The sequence below is a fragment of the Panthera uncia genome, chromosome B1 (genome assembly GCF_023721935.1).
Source record: "Panthera uncia isolate 11264 chromosome B1, Puncia_PCG_1.0, whole genome shotgun sequence".
NCBI lineage: Eukaryota > Metazoa > Chordata > Mammalia > Carnivora > Felidae > Panthera > Panthera uncia.
In genome coordinates this window covers 65,757,258-65,775,664 of record NC_064811.1, presented here as the reverse complement: position 1 = coordinate 65,775,664, position 18,407 = coordinate 65,757,258, and the positions used below count along the sequence as shown (strand labels likewise).

The 18,407-nt window shown below is 39.9% G+C and overlaps 1 protein-coding gene across 5 annotated transcripts in view; it reads left to right on the top strand.

Annotated features, from left to right (window-relative positions):
- Positions 1–18,407, top strand: part of RASGEF1B (RasGEF domain family member 1B) — a 642,507-nt gene that overhangs the window by 54,038 nt on the left and 570,062 nt on the right. For 4 of the 5 annotated variants that reach the window (XM_049630719.1, XM_049630720.1, XM_049630725.1 and 1 more), the window contains one exon: positions 17,394–17,482. In XM_049630719.1, coding sequence (XP_049486676.1) covers positions 17,436–17,482 — 47 coding nt within the window. In that variant the 5' untranslated portion in view covers positions 17,394–17,435. Of the gene's footprint in view, positions 1–17,393; positions 17,483–18,407 lie in introns of those variants that run through there. The other variant, XM_049630724.1, reaches the window with a different exon arrangement.

Below are 18,407 nucleotides of genomic sequence, written 5' to 3'. Positions count from 1 at the left end.
GGCTGAGCAAAAGGGCCAACCAGTCTTTTCCTTAAAAGAATTCATCCTCCTTAGAATACAATTTTGGGATTAACTAGACTTTTCCTAAAGTCTATTACATATTTCTTGCATGGAAACATTAATTCTGTCGAGGCTCTCCTGAACGCATAAAAGCTGAGAAAGAATCTTTCCTTCCTACATCATTAAAGAATCTTTTTTTGTTGGGAGATGCTCATCCAGAAAACATTAAGCAGGATTTTTATAAGGTTTTAAAAGGCAGGTGCACATCAGTGCACTCCCGTTAGTGAGCCGCATCAGTCTTTACAACACTTTTGCTAATGTGTTTGGGAATAGACCATTTCTGTTTGTAGCCAAATAAATGAAAGCAGAATCATTTCCCACTTGCCCCCAGAAAGAGCGATACCATTGCCAGGTGAGTGGCATCTACAGGGCCACTCAGGGCATTCTGTGTCATAAATTGTATTTTGAAAATAAAGCAACAGAGTCAAATTGTTTATAGGCAGTGTGCTATCTTTCCATCTTATCTTTTGTATGTCTGAGAGCTTTCTGTTTTACTCGAAATGGAAAGTCATTTCCCAGATGAGAGATCATTTTATTTAGTGCTCTTATTTTCTTGGTAAGTATTCTGAATTTTTTCCTATTAATTTCTATTTTTATGCACAGTGATTCTCAATTGGTGAGAAAATTATGATCTCATAATCTCTTTTCCTTGTACTTGCTGAATGATTAGCCTCATTTGCTGTGTGAGTTCCACTTCACGGCTGTGAAATGATGACTCTCCCTGACTCTGGCTAAGCATGTCGGCTTGATGGCTTTGACCTTTTCCACGAAAACAAGGGAGATGAAATGCTGTGACATGTGTGTAAATTGTCACTCAAATGGGGTTATTTTGGCTAACAGCTCGAAATACATGCTTTGCTAAACTCACAGAAGGTACCAGTAGACTGTTTTGTGTTTGGGGTTTTCTAAGGCATCAGAGAGTCTTGCAGTTTTTAAGCAAGGAGAAAAAAAAAATCCTGATTAGCCGTTAAATACAAACAGTAAATTTACAACCTGAGTCACAAGCTGTGTGAATGACTGCATTACAGATTCCCACAAAAAAACCCTGTTCTTGAATCGTATAGTTAAATCTGCTTCATCTGCACTGCTGTAGATATTACTTTCCCTGCACTTAATTGGGATAACTGACAAATTCAGATTCACAGCATTCAGTAACTCCAAGGGATATATAAATATCTCACCAAATCCATTTAAATGGTATTCTGGATTTGGTCAGGGGTCTCACTGTAGTAATTTGCAGGTGTGACTGATATTAACTTATAAATTTCCTGTGACTGGTCCTTTGTTGATTTCAGGCCTCCCCCCTGTTTGATAATGATTGCTCAGCAAGCATATTTTACCTTCCTTCTCTGCAGGCCCTTTATTGCTTTGAGACGTCTCTCTCTCTCTCTCTCTCTCTCTCTCTGTTTGTATGTGTGTGTGTGTGCATGTTTTTAATAGTAATACATGAGACAGTATTTCCCACTGGAGCAGATTCATACAAGCTCGTGGAGCCATTTCTTACTTGGCATATTTCTCTCTTCACTTGGTTGTACTTTTTGTGAAGGGGACCTGGGCTCTGACTGGATAAGCAATGCCAAAACAATAGGGACGGTGTAGAAATATACACATGCTCTAACAGTCTGTACAGCATTGCTCTTGGCTGATAATTCTGTGATATGATTGTTAGTAATCACCATTAAGATGGGGTTGAAGTCTAGCGTAATAATCCTAACATGTTGCAGTAATGGAGCTGATAGATTTACATATGGGTGAAAACGAGTGGTTTTTAAAATTCGTTTTCTTTTTCATGACTGAAAGCGAGATTCTCATTCCCTGACATTAGAATATGATCTTTCTATCATTTGTTCTTTTTTTCTGTCACTAAAATAGTATTCTACATTGTTCAGGGTTGAATTTCTCACTGCTTAATTTTTGACTTTCTTTTTTTTTTTTTTTTTTAATTTTTTTTTTCAACGTTTTTTATTTATTTTTGGGACAGAGAGAGACAGAGCATGAACGGGGGAGGGGCAGAGAGAGAGGGAGACACAGAATCGGAAACAGGCTCCAGGCTCCGAGCCATCAGCCCAGAGCCTGACGCGGGGCTCGAACTCACGGACCGCGAGATCGTGACCTGGCTGAAGTCGGACGCTTAACCGACTGCGCCACCCAGGCGCCCCAATTTTTGACTTTCTTGAGAGACATGAAAAAATGAATTGTGCTACAAACATGTAAGATTATTTAAGACAGAACTGCCTGGCTTGTGTTATTAGTAATTATTGTCCTCAGCTAGCATCTCTCTGTTTAAATAGAAATCTTTAGGGTATTTCTTACTGCAGTTAGACTTAAGCCATTTTTTAAATTAGTTTAATTTAAGTTACATTTATTTTATAACCAACTTTATTTTTTCACCTTCATTGAGGCATTATATTGACAAAAATTATATATATTTAGGTTGTACAATGTGATTTTTTAATGGTATGCAATGTGATGATTTAATATACATATACTTCATGAAATGATTATTGCAAGCAAGCTAATTCCTATCTATCACCTCACATAGTTACTTTCTTTTTTCTTTTTTTCAATTTGAGCCATTTTGGTGGTAAAATGAATTAGCAGTAGTATGATCCTGTACATAGGGATGTGTCTTTTTTGTTAGTAATGAAGATGGAAGACATTTCTAACATTCATTATTACTGATGAGCATTAAGATGGGCATAAAACCTATCTCAATAAGATAAGCATTAAAATAAGGATGAAACTTCTAATAATAATAATGGCCATTATGTAGCAAATAGTTAATACTGAGAACTTATTATGTGACAGTCAGTGATGTAACTCTTTTATGTATGTATGAACTCATTTAATCTGCCCAACAACTCTATGGGGTAGATTTTTATTATCCCAGTTTAAAAATGAGAACCCAAAGAACAGAGAGGTTAATTAACTTGTCTGAGGTCAAGGAAGCCACAGAACAAAGGATTGTAGAATTGCCAGATTCAGAGGGAAACACACACACACACACACACACACACACACACACACGACACTCATGCCATACTTGCTTTCTTTTTGCAATATTGGGACATAATTACACTAAAATTATTCATTGTTTATCTGAAATTCAAATTTAAATAAATGTTCTGTGTTTTATCTGGCAAACCTAAACCTAAATTTTCTAGCTTCAGAGCCCATGTTCTTAACCTTCATGCTAATTCTGCCTAAAACCCGGGCTTAACTGATGAGTGTTGACTTTGTACATCTTAGGTCAGTTCTTTTTTATATCTACTCAAGCTTTCATTGTTCAAGAATGGTCTTCTTTCTAGAAGTATGACTTACTATCTATATTAGTGAGAATATGTAAGTTAGCAAACATATACTTTTAATTCACTCTATGTTCAGCATTGTGTCAAAGATTAATAAGGCATGGTTTTGCCCCTAAAAGAACTGACAACCCAGTAGATGAGATGGGTATGTAAAAAGCTAATCCTATTACTATATACTAGTAGCTTTGTTGGAATATGAGCTGTACAATCTCGTAGGAAGTTTGGGGAAAGCATCTTAGCGTAGGGAACATTTGAATTGGTCCTTGAAGGATGAATAAGAGTTCATCAGGGAAAGAAACTATTGGTGGGAAGGAAACAACATGAGAAAAGGCAAAGTTATGTGAAAGTTCATGGTGGAATAATTTTTTTAAGGTAAGGTCCACATGCTCTGCCTGATAGTGGGTGATCACTGCGGAGTGGGATATGGCCACAAGGACTTCAATGCTATATTCAGAAAACTTACCCTGGACAACTGGAAGCCACTGAAGATTTTAAAATGGAGAAGTGGCATGATCAGAGATGTGTTTTAAAACCATAACTCTAGAAGCAGTGAGACAGACTAGAGAGGAAAGGCTATGGGTCATGCATTTGGAAAGGACAGCTGTGGCGTGGACATACAGGTGGGTCTTGGGAATGGCTGAATTTGCTCAGGAGAGTATGCAGACAAGGGGAGGGGGAGGTCTCAAGTCCTGGGGACATTGACATTTAGTTTGGGGGTAGGATGAGAGAAGACAGAAAAAGAGAATAAAAAGGGCAGTCACAGAGCAAGGAGAAACAAGAAATGGCAACATTATGGAAAACATGGCATGAGATAGTATGGAGGACAATGGGTTCCTCAACAGGGTCAAATAGTATGTCCAAAAGAGATGATGCCATTGGGCTGGACAACTGGGCCATTTTTATTTCCTTAAAAAAAAACTTCAGCTTTCATGGGCCATTTTTGTTTTTGTTTTTTTGTTTTTGTTTTTGTTTTTGTTTTTTTTAATATATGAAATTTATTGTCAAATTGGTTTCCATACAACACCCAGTGCTCATCCCAACAGGTGCCCTCCTCAATACCCATCCCCCACCCTCCCCTCCCTCCCACCCCCCCTCAACCCTCAGTTTGTTCTCAGTTTTTAAGAGTCTCTTATGCTTTGGCTCTCTCCCACTCTAACCTCTTTTTTTTTTTTTTCCTTCCCCTCCCCCATGGTCTTCTGTTAAGTTTCTCAGGATCCACATAAGAGTAAAAACATATGGTATCTGTTTTTCTCTGTATGGCTTATTTCACTTAGCATCACACTCTCCAGTTCCATCCACGTTGCTACAAAGGGCCATACTTCACTCTTTCTCATTGCCACGTAGTACTCCATTGTGTATATAAACCGCAATTTCTTTATCCATTCATCAGTTGATGGACATTTAAGCTCTTTCCATAATTTGGCTATTGTTGAGAGTGCTGCTATAAACATTGGGGTACAAGTGCCCCTATGCATCAGTACTCCTGTATCCCTTGGGTAAATTCCTAGCAGTGCTACTGCTGGGTCATAGGGTAGGTAGGTCTATTTTTAATTTTCTGAGGAACCTCCACACTGTTTTCCAGAGTGGCTGCACCACTTTGCATTCCCACCAACAGTGCAAGAGGGTTCCTGTTTCTCCACATCCTCGCCAGCATCTATAGTCTCCTGATTTGTTCATTTTGGCCACTCTGACTGGCGTGAGGTGATATCTGAGTGTGGTTTTGATTTGTATTTCCCTGATGAGGAGCGACATTGAGCATCTTTTCATGTGCCTGTTGGCCATCTGGATGTCTTCTTTAGAGAAGTGTCTATTCATGTTTTCTGCCTGTTTCCTCACTGGATTATCTGTTTTTTGGGTGTGGAGTTTGGTGAGCTCTTTATAGATTTTGGATACTAGTCATGGGCCATTTTTGAAAGCAACATTGACAACCTCTTCTCTGTGGCGGTTTGGATGTGGTGTTTGCTACAGAATGCAATTCAAATGCTCTAAGTTGCCTTCAAGCTGATATTCTCCAAGAGTCCATTTTATTTACATGATGCTCCAGCTTCTGAAATTCTGAATTATTGTGCATAAAACAAGAAAAAAAATTATATGGGAAATATTATGGTCTAATACCAATTCAGAATACTTCAAGGTATAAGGACTTTGGCTATTTCTCAGTGGCATCAGAGGAGATGTGCTCCTGGTGTTGATGGAACTCACTCAGCTAATCCACTTTGCTGGATCTCTGACTATTTGCTCCTCCAGATCCTCTCTTTGTTCTCCTCTAGGCCCAGGAAGATGACCTGAAAGTACTGCCATAAGGAGATCCCCTTGCCTTCTGGCTTCTTGGTTGGGTTTGCCCAATGGGGGGAACTAACAGGATGTTGGAGAGAGGGAGGATTGGGGCGTCCTGCTTCTTCCCTGCTGGGCTACCACAGGTTGGCTGCTTCCCTCTCTTGAAGGCCATAACTCCAGAGTCAGGCATGGACTTTCCCAGAGCTCTTCTCCCTGGGTTCTGATAAACCCATGCCTTATCCTTGCCTTTTCAGGCCCTGGGTGGTAATCTCTTCCCTCTCAAATACTCCCCCGTGTTATTGGCTCCAGTGTATATGGTCACATATGCTTAACTGACTGAGCCACTCAGGTGCTCCTGTGCCATCCTATATAAATAGAAGTTATTACAATAGTAATCCTACTTTTCAGTGTTATATCATTATTAGGATACTCTGTCTCTAGCCCTACTTTCCAACTTTAATTCTTTTAAGGAAAAATATGAGGACCATTTTTTGATCAGGATGGTTTAAATTTAATCTTATTTGTTGCAAACACTTTATGATCTCCTGAGTTACCTTACAATCTTGTGCTTTTGTGAGTGTGAAACATACCACAGAACCATAGTTTTTGAGAGGAAATCTGAAATATATTCTAAACATCACATTTGATGATGATAATTTTTTTTGTTCTGGATGAGAGTATCTGAACATATTGTGAATAGAATAAGCAACAGAGGTCTGACCTGGGTAGAAAGGGTCATGTAAAAATGATCCCACTAGCATCTTAAATGCATGTAGACCTCAAAGACATGTCCACTCCTATACATGTTCTAGTGGAGCGTCATTACACCTTACATGGCAGAAAAGGAAGTGGAAACTGTATGAGTCTGAGTCCCAGGGCTAGAGTGCACAAAACTGGGGCTGGAAATTTAGGCCTCCTAACTTTCACTTTCATGATATGTTATCCCACCTTTCATTCTGGAATTCTACAACTCCGATGGTAATGTTTGCAGCCACGTTGAGGGAGAAAGAAGCCAGAGAGCCTGGGGTGCTCTGCGGTCAGTCTCTTTAAATTTTGTTACTTGCTGCTGGTGAGAAAGAGTTAATTTGGCAACAAAGCCACCATAAGGTTACATTCATCCGAGAACCATGTAATTGGAATCCAACCTAGTGTTATAATTAACAGATACAGCAGGATCCTTATCTGAGGGGCAGGATAGATGTTGAATTCAGAGCAGAGGATGAATGTTGAATTCAGAGAATGAAGGCTGACTTACATCTCCTGTCCCTCTCTCTTTAGCTTGTTTTCTTGGTAATTTTCACCATCAACTCAGCCATATTTATGTTTGATAAAGTGATTCTTACTACTCTAAAATTCTTCAAATGGTCAAACCTTTATTTTGACTTTTATTTGGAAAAGATTTGTAAACAAACAACTCTAGGACCCAAATGAATACTGTGCTCAATTGTAAAATTTAATGCAGTGAAACTAACAATTATAGCAACACTGCCATCTAACTCAAGTTAATCAATAGCGTCCTAGTTGCATTTGTACTTGAGAATCATGGCAGTGGCAAATTTACTGCTGCGAGCTTGAACTATGGAGAATTAATAATGATGGCATATTGTCCTATTGATGCAGCTCTGGTTGCCCAGCTGGAGTAGGGAATGATGGTCTGGTGCACTTTTTATGGCTCATGCAAATGAGTAGATAGTTGTGGGAATAAAGTTCTCTTCTTGATCTATGGCAGGAGATAGCTAGTCTGCAAGAGTTCATTTCAGACTGTAATTAGTTTATTCATTAAGGTTGGGGAATTCAATGACACAGCTGCATGAGGTATCATTGAAAGCTACCTGAACATATGGCAGAAGGATAATGCAAATTTGGCTCCTGAAAGAAAAAGGCAAAATGGTACAGCTTTGTGCTTTTATTTTATATCCTACAGTGATTCTCTGAAAGGGGGTGGTGAGTTGATTACACTCCAAACCTCTTAATATATGTTGATTTTAGATGGGGGGGTATTTATTTTCCTGGAATGTTATATACAGTGCATATAAGTGTTTATAACACATCCCCACACACATCCCTAGACATCTAGATATACACACAAGAGACTGAATGCTACTCTTTGCTCCCTAGCAAGAGAGACTAACACCTATACCTGTTAATAATGTTTCTATCTCCCCTTATGTGTTTAGAGTTAATTAGCAATATAACAAAGTTTTAAGTTTGATTAGAGATGCGTATACAGAGGTGAAATGAAACTATTGGTTACGTCCAACTTCTGTTAAGACTTATAGGTATTCACACATAGATGTAAAAATTCACCCTTGCTGGTGAAATGCAAGCACTTGGATAGAACAGATTCTCTTAAGTCTATTTTTTTTTTTTTTTGTACCGTAAAGACTAATCTGACTTCAGACATACCCAGGGTTATAAGGTTTAAAATCCATATAACACTTGACTTGCAGAAGCCAAGGCCTGTAATTCAAGTAGGTTATAGAAAGAATCAAATTTGCATTGTGGAAGGAAGCCCAGTAGGTTAAAAAAAATGACTGGAGCAAAGCAAAACTTGATTTGAACCATTACACCAAACCATTCTTACTTACATCTCTCTTATATTCTTCATATGTCACCAATAAACACTCTAAATGAAAATGTTATTGAAGTCAAAGCATTCAACCAGGGAAACAAACAGGTGTGGAATTGTGACAGATCTCTCATACCTTTGTTCCTGGCAACTGATTTACTCCATAATTAGTGTCAAAAGCTATTTATTGATGACATCATGTGCTCATAACACTAAGGATTTTTCTTCTTGTGACTCTCAATCCAAACTGATGGATAACACAGATGAAACAAAATTCTTCTGCCAAAACTTGGATGTTGATTTAGGAAGGAATGCACAAGAATATGCAGTAAGTTGATGCTAGTGATTGTTTCCTGGGCATCTGATTGATTAGAAGGAAGCTTTATATCCTATTCTGTAGTTTTCTGTATTGTATAAATTTTGTTAAAGCGTGTATGTGTGTGTGTGGGGGGGTTGCTCTCATAATGATTCAAAGTCTTTCATTTTCAGGAATGTAAAATCACTTCTGTGGAGAACCTAATGTCTGTGGTTTGTGGCTCTGAATGAGAGGTGGTTGAGAGAGGCAAAAGGGGACAACCACAGCTGTTAAGTGGTAGCTCAGGGAGATGTTAGGGACCAGAGTGCGGTTGGGATCTGAAACTCATATGTGTGTCAGAGCAAACCCAGCAGCAAATTCAGCCAAGGGATGGGTCAAATTAATTGAACACATGAAGAATCAAGTGATGATAAAATCGAGGTGTTGGGCATGTAGCGTAATCTGGATCTAGTCTGATGGTGGTCCACGAGAGCTGAAATGAAATGAATCAGGAGTCAGATGGTGCAGTGCTGGAGTCAGGAGACCCTCTTACATAAGACAGCTTTCCACCTCACTACCTCCCCCCACCCCCAAATTTCATATCTTTAGGTAAAATATTGCCCATAACAGAGAGAAACCTACTCAAATGTACGTAAGAGGAGGCAGTGGAAACGTGGGTGGCTCAGGGAGTACAGACCTTGACTCTCTTTGCATTAATAGAGCCTGCTGTTAACCTCAGGAGAGGAGAAGCAGCAGAGTTTTGCACCTCCCGGATCACACTAATTTACCTGGATTGTGTTGTTCATTTAGAGTCTAGACTGTTTTGTCCTTCTCATTGGGGGATGGTGAAAACTATTCCTTTCTAGAAAATGTGTTTGCTAAGGGGTATCTATTGACTGATTCCTAATTACTCAACCCTCTACTGATGTTTTGAGTATGAAGAAATAAAAGTTACGACCTTTGCCTTTGGGAATTTTATAGCCCTTATGAGGGGCCAAGAGATACAATCATTTATTCATTTTTACACTCACTCACTCACTATGCTGGATGCCACATCTACGACAATAAATGAGTAGAAACATCCTTGCCTTCATGAAGACTATAGTCTAATGAATTACTTAAGTGATGCAAAACTTCTGTTTTACTTGCTTGCTCCAAATGCCCTACCTTCTTGCTTAAGTCACTTTTTGTTTTGCAAATGCAAAATAGAAGAAAATTAAACAAGGCCTGGTACTATTAAAGCTTTGTTAATTTTCCAAAATGGTTTGAGCACATTTTCTAGTGTCTGGTGAAGAATTGTGATAATTAAAATTCAGCTATACTAATTAAAACAAGTGAACAAAATCTGTTTAATGTCCCTTTCTCACAATTTTTAATTTCCTTTTTGCTTACTCCTGACTTTGCAGAATTTTGTAATCCTCACTGGAGTTGTCCTGTCATTAGGGAAATTTATGAAGTTATATAGTTCAGTAAACCTGAGGGAATTATATATCAGTAATATTTGAATAAATTTAGGTTCCTTTGGGTCAATTCCTTTAAATCAATGAGTTTAAGCTGATAGGTTTTCTGAAAGTCAACCTTTCAGAAGAAATTCTGACCAATGTTTATTATCTTAATATGTTAAGGTTAGAACTGAGTTTCCATAGAGTTCCCCAAATTTCCTCAGGAATGAAAAGCTGTATTTGTGATATAAAATCAGATACATCAAAAGTACCCAGAAGATAGACAGGAAGAAAGAAATCATACAAACTACTAATAGAGACTGTCTCTGGGTGATGAGATCATGAGGTTTTTGTTTATTTATTTACATCTTTTTATATTTCTGTGTCTCAATTTTAACATATGGGATATTTGGGGAAGAGTAATGATAGCAAGTTCTAACCACTTTCATGGATTGAGATTGCTGCCAAATGTAGGACTTTTTCTTCAAAGGCAGGTCTCAACTTCCTTTCAAACAACTTGAGATGGAGGCATCCTCTGGCTCAATTTGTTTTATAAATTGTTTTATTTATTAATTTAGAGCACTAAGTCGTCAGGCTCTACAGAGCTAGTTTGATTGAATAAGGGAGAGCTTAGCTTCATCTTCCTAATTTAGTCCAACTTTGAAAAATATAGTGCTGCCTTGTGATTTAGTGTAATATTGATTTGATGATTTGATTGATTTTGATTGTAATATTGATTTGACGATTTTGATTGTAATATTGATTTGATGCTAATAGCAATAGGAACAACAATAACAAGTAATGTCTTTACAAGGTGTTGAATCATAGACATGGGGGAGTTTTGAGGGAAATCAGATTTCTACCTGTCAGTGTAACTTTCAGCTCCACTCCCCACTCCAGAAATAGGAGAAACTTGGTAAGTTGTTCCAGGTGAAATGAGAGAGTTCGGGTCTGGCTTCATGAGAGCGGGATAAAGGTTCAGGCCATAAGGTGTGTGCCTGAGAAGGGGATGGGATTTAGAATCTAAGAGCTGGTTTCAGTTCCTAGCTCCCTCACTGAATAGCTGTGTGACCTTTGACAAATTATTTAACCTTTCTGAGCTTCCTAACCTATGAAATATGGAAGGCAATTTCACCTTTCAAGGTTGCTTTGCGTCAGTAATGTGCATAAAACGTTTACCATTGTGCTTGGCACACATAGCTATTTTTGGAACGGAAGAAAGATGCCTATAGGTGGAAAAGTCCTCAGATGGCTTAATATCCCTGATTACCTAATTTGACAAAATCAACCTTTCTCGAGAATAATTGTCAACTCTGACAGGAAGTTAGGAACTTTGGTAATACAGGATGTATTACAAAGCACTATTGGGATTTAGAATCTTGTTAATGACATTGAATGGTTCTGCAAGCAAGGAATGAGTACTGTTGCCCAAACACCAATTAACTTCACCCCTCATTAGTAATGTGTGCCTGTGGACATTATTTCTTTTGCTCTATCTTATCTCACTAGGATGCCATCCAAGAGAACACTTAAATAAAAATCCAGTTGTCATGTGTTGCTGTTAGCAGAGCAAGTGTAAACACCATTAAGGTTAAATGTATTACACTAACCTCAGCTGAATGAGCGACAAGAAGGCCAAGAAGTACTCCATCTAAGCTGAGGAACAGCCGATTTTAAATGACAAAAGGGAACCTTCTAAACTTAGACCTGGGTTTAATTAGGGGTGTTGGGCATTCTTACCTGAAATCACAAGAGTAACCCGTTTAAAGTTACTCCTTCATTTGGGCGCGTTTATGACTTGTGATTATTCTTCCTGCTCAAGATGACAACTGAGGATATTTTATAGCCTTTTCTTCCTCTTTCTCCTTTTTCATTCTCGTCAAGAATTATTTACTGAGCATCGATGATGACCAAAACACTGAGCTAGATTTTGAGAGAGTCAAAAGTATAAGACAGAATCGCTGCCCTCCATATCTGTGCGGGCAGCTTAGTTATAAATAGAAAGGACAGAATAGCCACAGTAGAAGGTAGTTTTTGATGAGGAATGGCAGATGAGTTTCTATAAAAAATATTCTGTGTTGACAGGTTAGTAAAAATAGAGATTGAGCCTTTAGCTCCTTCCACCTCTAATAGGTGACAACATTTAATTTACCTTCAGTTTTCCCAGACCACAGCGGGTACTGCCTTGATCTACCTTTTCTACAGGAAGTAACATCCCAAGGTGTCACCTGGACCTTGAGAGCCATGGTCCATTAACACTAATGAGTGACTTATGGTTAAATCCTCGTGGATCCTGCTGAACATCTCCCTGAAGATATTGGTTCACATTTCATTTCAGTGGGCATCACACCAGCCTGCACTGAAATTGCTTGCATCATTTAACCTGTAAAGGTGTCCAACAAACCTATGATTTATGGTTTGGAAAATATTCAGCTTAGTCCAGGCTGTTATTGAAAATTTCCCGGTTTCTTGGTTACGGTTTCATGTTTTGGTCAAATACAATTATAAATTTCCAGGCCCTTCTTGTTTCCTGTAGGACTTGGGTCAAGGTACTTTACATGTGTAATAATACAACTTTAAAATGACTGTTGTAACAATAATAGCATCATGTAAATGTACTTCTGAAAGCTAGAGGTTTAAGTTAAACATCCATGACAATTGAGTTGCCAGAGTGTATATTTTTGTCATTATAATGATTTGTAAAATAACCATCAGATTCACAGGCATGTGGGTGAGCAATTCTTCAAATACTTTCATGAAAAACCCAAAGGAACACACACACACACACACACACACAAATCAAATTTCTATTTCCTACATAATTTTGAATAGTGTTTATATTAACTGTATCTATCTTGATTGTAAATGTGATGTTAGGAAACATTGTTGAGATGTGTAAGTCAAGGTCAATAAGAAGGTGTTCTTTTATGTGGTTTAGCCATGAGCCACAGCTTGAGGGCTCACCCTTCTACCGCTAATGAGTCTTCTCTCGATTATCCTCTAAAGCTGTAAGGTTCTAAACCTTTGAACTTCTGGGGAGGGGGTGGGCAGGTTCTTTGTGCTTGCGTGTTTGCCCTTTTGTTTGGGGAACTGGTCCTCACCAGCATTTCCTAACAAATAGAGTTCCTGTTGTACTCTGGCTGTTAGATTGGGAGCCATTAATAATTGGCAATTTGTAGCTGTCATAATGACGCAGGGGATTTTCCAGATGGCTTTTCCCTTTCTCTTGAGAGGGACTAAGACTTCTGTTTATTCTTTTTGATGGGGTTTTAATCAAACAGACATTGGTCTTGGCCCTTGACCCTGGTAGGGACAGGACCTGGCTGTCTCATCTCTGGTCAGGGGACAGGCTCACATGCTTCTCAAAGCTCTGGCTTTCTGATAAAGAGACAACTTCAGGAGGGTGGGAGTAAGGTGTATTAGGATGGAGGTGGTAGAACTATTGGGGTGTTGCGATTGTAAAGTTGAAAAGGAAAAAAAGAAGGAAAGAAATGCCCATTTTATTTTTTAAAATGATGAAACCAGTTGTTGAGGGAACAAAAAGTAAGAAGATAAGAATATCATGTTTCTTTTGGGTCTATCTTTACACTACTCGCAGGCAAGGTACTTAAGACAAATTTTTTTTTGAATGTCTATTTATTTATCTTGCACGTGCCTGAGCAGAGAAGGGGAAGAGAGAGAGGGAGAGACAGAATCCCAAGCAGGCTCCTTGCTGCCAGCACAGAGCCCAATGTGGGGCTCAATCCCAGGAACTCCAAGACAAGTTTAAATTTGGAACAAAACTGGTAGTTCCTGCTATGAAGTTTTATATCAGATAACCTTCTTAGCTCTTACTTTGTTCTCCTTCTTGTCCAACCACAGCTCCCACCCAACTTTAAGAAAAAAAAAAGGGCTGCCTAGGTGGCTCAGTCCTTTGCGAGTCGGACTCTTGGTTTCTGCTCAGGTCATGATCCCATAGGCGTGAGATTGAGCCCTGTGTGGGGCTCTGAGCTGACAGCATGGAGCCTAATTGGGATTCTTTCTCTCTCTTTCTGCCCCTCTCCCTAGCTTGTGCTCCCTCTCTCTCTCTATCAAATAAGAAGAAAAGAAAAAAAAAAAAAAGGAATTTACTGTCAAGTTTTATAGTTGATGTTACCTGAGCAGCATTATGCCTGAGTGGGGAAAGTGGTAGTTGGGAAGTGTCTTTCCTGTGAAACTGATGAATGTTCCAGTGTCAAGCTTCCTTCTGCCTCATAGTTCTTGTGCGTGGGCTGCCCTTTGACCCCGATCCTGTTCTCTGTGCCATCACCGAGGTCTCTGCTTAAACATGACCTCCTTGCCTACTTTCCCTGACCTGGTCCATCTGAATAAGATCCTCCCCTCCCTGCCCTGCTTCCTTCTTCCTCGTGGCCCTCATCACCCCCTGGGTAACTGCTTATTGTCTGCCTCTCCCCCAAGAAAGAAAGCTCTAGGAGGGCAGGGCCTATCTCCTACCACTACATCCTACCTGGTGGAGCTTCACCTTAGGCTCTGCATGTACAACCTGGGCGTATAAAAACACAGCTCTGCCTTGCTTGTGGCATTATCATAGGTGCTGAATTCTGTGCTGTATAGCTGTTCACGTTACATTTCCTTTTTTAAAAAAAGTTATTTGTTTATTTATTTTGAGAGAGAGAGAGAGAGAGAGAGAGCATGCATGAGCCGGTGGAGGGTGGAGGGGGGTGGGGAGAGAGAGAGAGGGAGAGACACAGAATCCCAAGCAGGCTCTGCTCTGTCAGCACAGAGCCCAATGCGGGGCTCAAACTCACAAACCATGAGGTCATGACCTGGGCCGAAATCAAGTCGGATGCTTAACCAACTGAGCCACCCAGGCTCCCCCACATTATAACATTTCTGAAATCAGGATACACATTAAAAATTTACACTTAATTAGTGGTTGCCACCCATCAAAGTTAATACTAAATTAATGTACATCTTGTAACTAAATGTGCCTTAGAATCAAGGAAACTGTTGTAGACAGAATGCCCCCCTCACCACCCCATGCTGCACCCCAGAGATGTCCATGTCTTAATCCCTGAAGCCTGTGAATATGCTACCTTACATGGCAAAAGGGACTTTGCAGATGTGATTCAGTGAAGGATTTTAACATAGATTATCCTGGATTATCCAGGTAGGCCCAATGGAATCATAATCATCTTTATGAGAGGGAGGCAGGAAGGACAAAGTCAGAGAGGAAGATTTGACTATGGAAGCAGCAGTTTTAGTGCTTACAGGACCTCAAGTAGGAATGCAGACTCTAGAAGCTGGAAAAAGCAAGGAAAGGGATTCTCCTAGAGCCTCCAGAAGGAACACAGCCCTGCCAACCATTTTATACTTCCATCTCCAGAACCATAAGATAATAGATTTGTATTGTTTTAAGCCACTAAACTTGTGTTGACTTGCTCTAGCAGCCATTGGAAACCAATACAGGCATGTTATTATAGACAATAACATGTATTACATTCTGGAAATTTTTGATGTCCAGCTTTGTAATCTTCTTGGGCATTGCTAAACATATGTCACAGACTCTGTCTTTCTGGTAAGACAATGTCATTGATATTTCAGGATCTAGACAGGGTGCAGTTGTTGAATCTTTTGATGCCATTTCACAGATATTGTCAGTGTTCCACCCATATCCCTTTGACCTACTCCAGATGTCAGCTATAGATAGTTCTTATATTAGAATGACCAGTCATCTCAGTTTGCTAGGACTTAGGGGATTCCCAGGACACAAGACTTTCAGTGCTAAAGCCAGGACATTCCTGTGCAAGGCAGATGGGTTGTTCACTCTACCTGTACATGGGATGTCTACCTGCATGTGTTGAAGACATTCTCTGGCCATAGGCCCCTCCTCATCTTCATACATGGTAGAAATTAACACTACAGAAGCATCCTACAAATAACAAGGGGTGAGAATTGATGGATATGTGTCCAGCTTCCCTGCCTGTCTGTGGCAACATTCCGAGGCATATTTCATGCAATCACCTAGAGGGCCCCTCTGGGATTGAGCCTGAATTGCCTACTGTGCTCATTAGTGACACTCTTATTGACTTGTCTTGCTACCTTATCTTCAGCCCTCACCAAGTGTCCTGGACTATTTCCCAAATAAACTTTTTATACCCAGTCCTTGCCTCAGGATCTCCTTTTGGATGAGCTCAAACTGGAACATTACCCTAGGCTCAATCATCTTATGTGATAAAGTCCCAAATCCTTCACATGGTCCCAAACATCTGGACTCTGTCTTCCCCTCTAGCTTCATCCCTGCTGCCCTCGCTCTTGCTCACCCATATCCAACCACATTAGCCAGTAATCAGAATCTAATCTGTTACAAATTCCTTCCTCACATAGGTCATTTGCACTAGCTCCTCCTGCTTGAATGCTCTGCCAAAGTTGTGTTCATTCTTTAGGTCCTCAATCAAATGTCACTTCCTCATGGAAGTTTCCCTGGCCCTCCAGACGATGCATGTTCTCCCTGACCCTCCTGCACTTTTCCCTCATGGCACTTACTACAGATAAAATGAGTTCATTATTTTATTGGAGGATGATTATTTGTTTATGTGGGTCTTGCAAAGGACTCGAGCCCACTAAGATTATACGGTGTGGATGTAAGGGAAAGCTTGTGGGGGGATGACAGGAAGAAGTGTCAGTGTCGTACATGTGTCCCTGTCCTCTGGCCAGCTAGCTGATGTGTTCTGGGTGAGGCATAGCTGGACAAATCGTGGTAAGTGCTCTAGGAGAAGGGCCCTGCTCTTTATCACTGTACATATTTACAAGGTAACTTGCAGGAGACAGGGGACATCTAGTCAACGTGTGACAGGGGAAGCTTCCTGGACAGAGAGATGGCCTAATTACACCAGAGCTTAGAACTCTCAGCCCAATTTTTAAATGGAAAGCCCTATCCATTAAAAAAAAAAAAAAGAAATTGAGGCCATTCTTTTAATATAAGTATATTTATTGATAGGTTTATACACGTAACACTGTCAAGCTAAATGCCAAATGGTAGAGAAGCTAAATTTCTTTTTTTTTGACATAATCATAAACAAAACAAAATAAACAAACATAGAGATAAATATTTAAAAATAGAAGTTGTAAAATTTCTTTGCACACCCTATAGATCATTTTGTGTGGGCCCCGAGGTGCATCCACCTCTCAGTGGAAATTACTGCTCTAGCACAGTGCTTTCCTGAGCAGAGTCTGATATGGTAGGCCTGGGTGGGGCCTGGGATGCTGCATTTCCAACTAGCTCCCAGGTGATGTCAGTGGACTTGGTTTGTGAACCATACTTTGAGTAACCTGGCTCTAAAGCATCTTGTCATCCAAATATTCATAAGCCACTGAGCTTTAGATGCCCAGGTTAAAAGAGGAATGTGACATATTCTGTTATTTTGGAATGATTTTCTTGTCTCATGCTTTGCTATTTCCAGGCAGAATCAGCGGAACGTGTGTGACCTTCACTGCATTGTTGAATGATTGCCCATCAGAAAATACAAAGAGTAAAAGACTACTGGGCAAGGTAAAAGTTTGTTGACTTTATTTCTCCTGGCCTTTAAAATCGAATTATCTGTTCCTGTTCCTGCAAAGACATGGCAAAAACGAGCCCATAAACAGGCTCCCTGCTGGATGCTTTTCATGTGCCATTTCAATTCATATGTGTCTTTAATGGCAGAAGCCTGTCTGAATACAAAGACATTCACTATGTGTGCATGTGTGCATGGGTGTGAGGGAGAGAGAGAGAGAGACAGACAGACAGACTGACTTGGCCTTCTCTCCTGACCCTCTCTACCAGACCTGTTGTGAGGGATAGGGCAAATCATTCAGGCTACGTGTGTGTGCTCAGGGATGCAGTGAGGATTTCCCAGCTAGTGACAGACTCTGAGTGATTTGTAGGCGTTTGTGTGCTGATTGTCTTGCCCTCTAGGCATGAGCTGTGTTGTATCAGGAGGGCAAGAGGGTTCCAATAGATTTAATATTCCTTGTATGAGCTTCAACCATCTGCCCGTCAGCTCTCAGTGTGAGCATAATATATGTTTCCAGAATAAAACACAAAGCTTGCTTTTTTCCCTCTTTGCCCCCCACCTCTTTCAGACTTTTTTCAGTTTGGATCATTTGTGTTTTCCTTCTCTTTTACGGTAGGTTACTAAGGTCACCCTCTCTACAATTATATTTACTTTTCCTTTGTTTTCTGATGCCTCTGGCATGTTTTAATAAATGGTTTACCTTTTCCTGATCACCATGTACCCTCTACAGAACTGTATCCTTGAAATTAATAAGGATCTGTGAAATCTTCTGATGCGTGCATGAGGTGGCTGGGGTTAAACTGTAGCCATTCCCAATGGGTGCAGATTAGACCCTTGACATCTACAGATTCTTCCCTGGCTAAATCTGAATGCTGTTTTCCTGAGGGATGAAACTTTAACCTTTTTCCTCCTTTGCGGGAA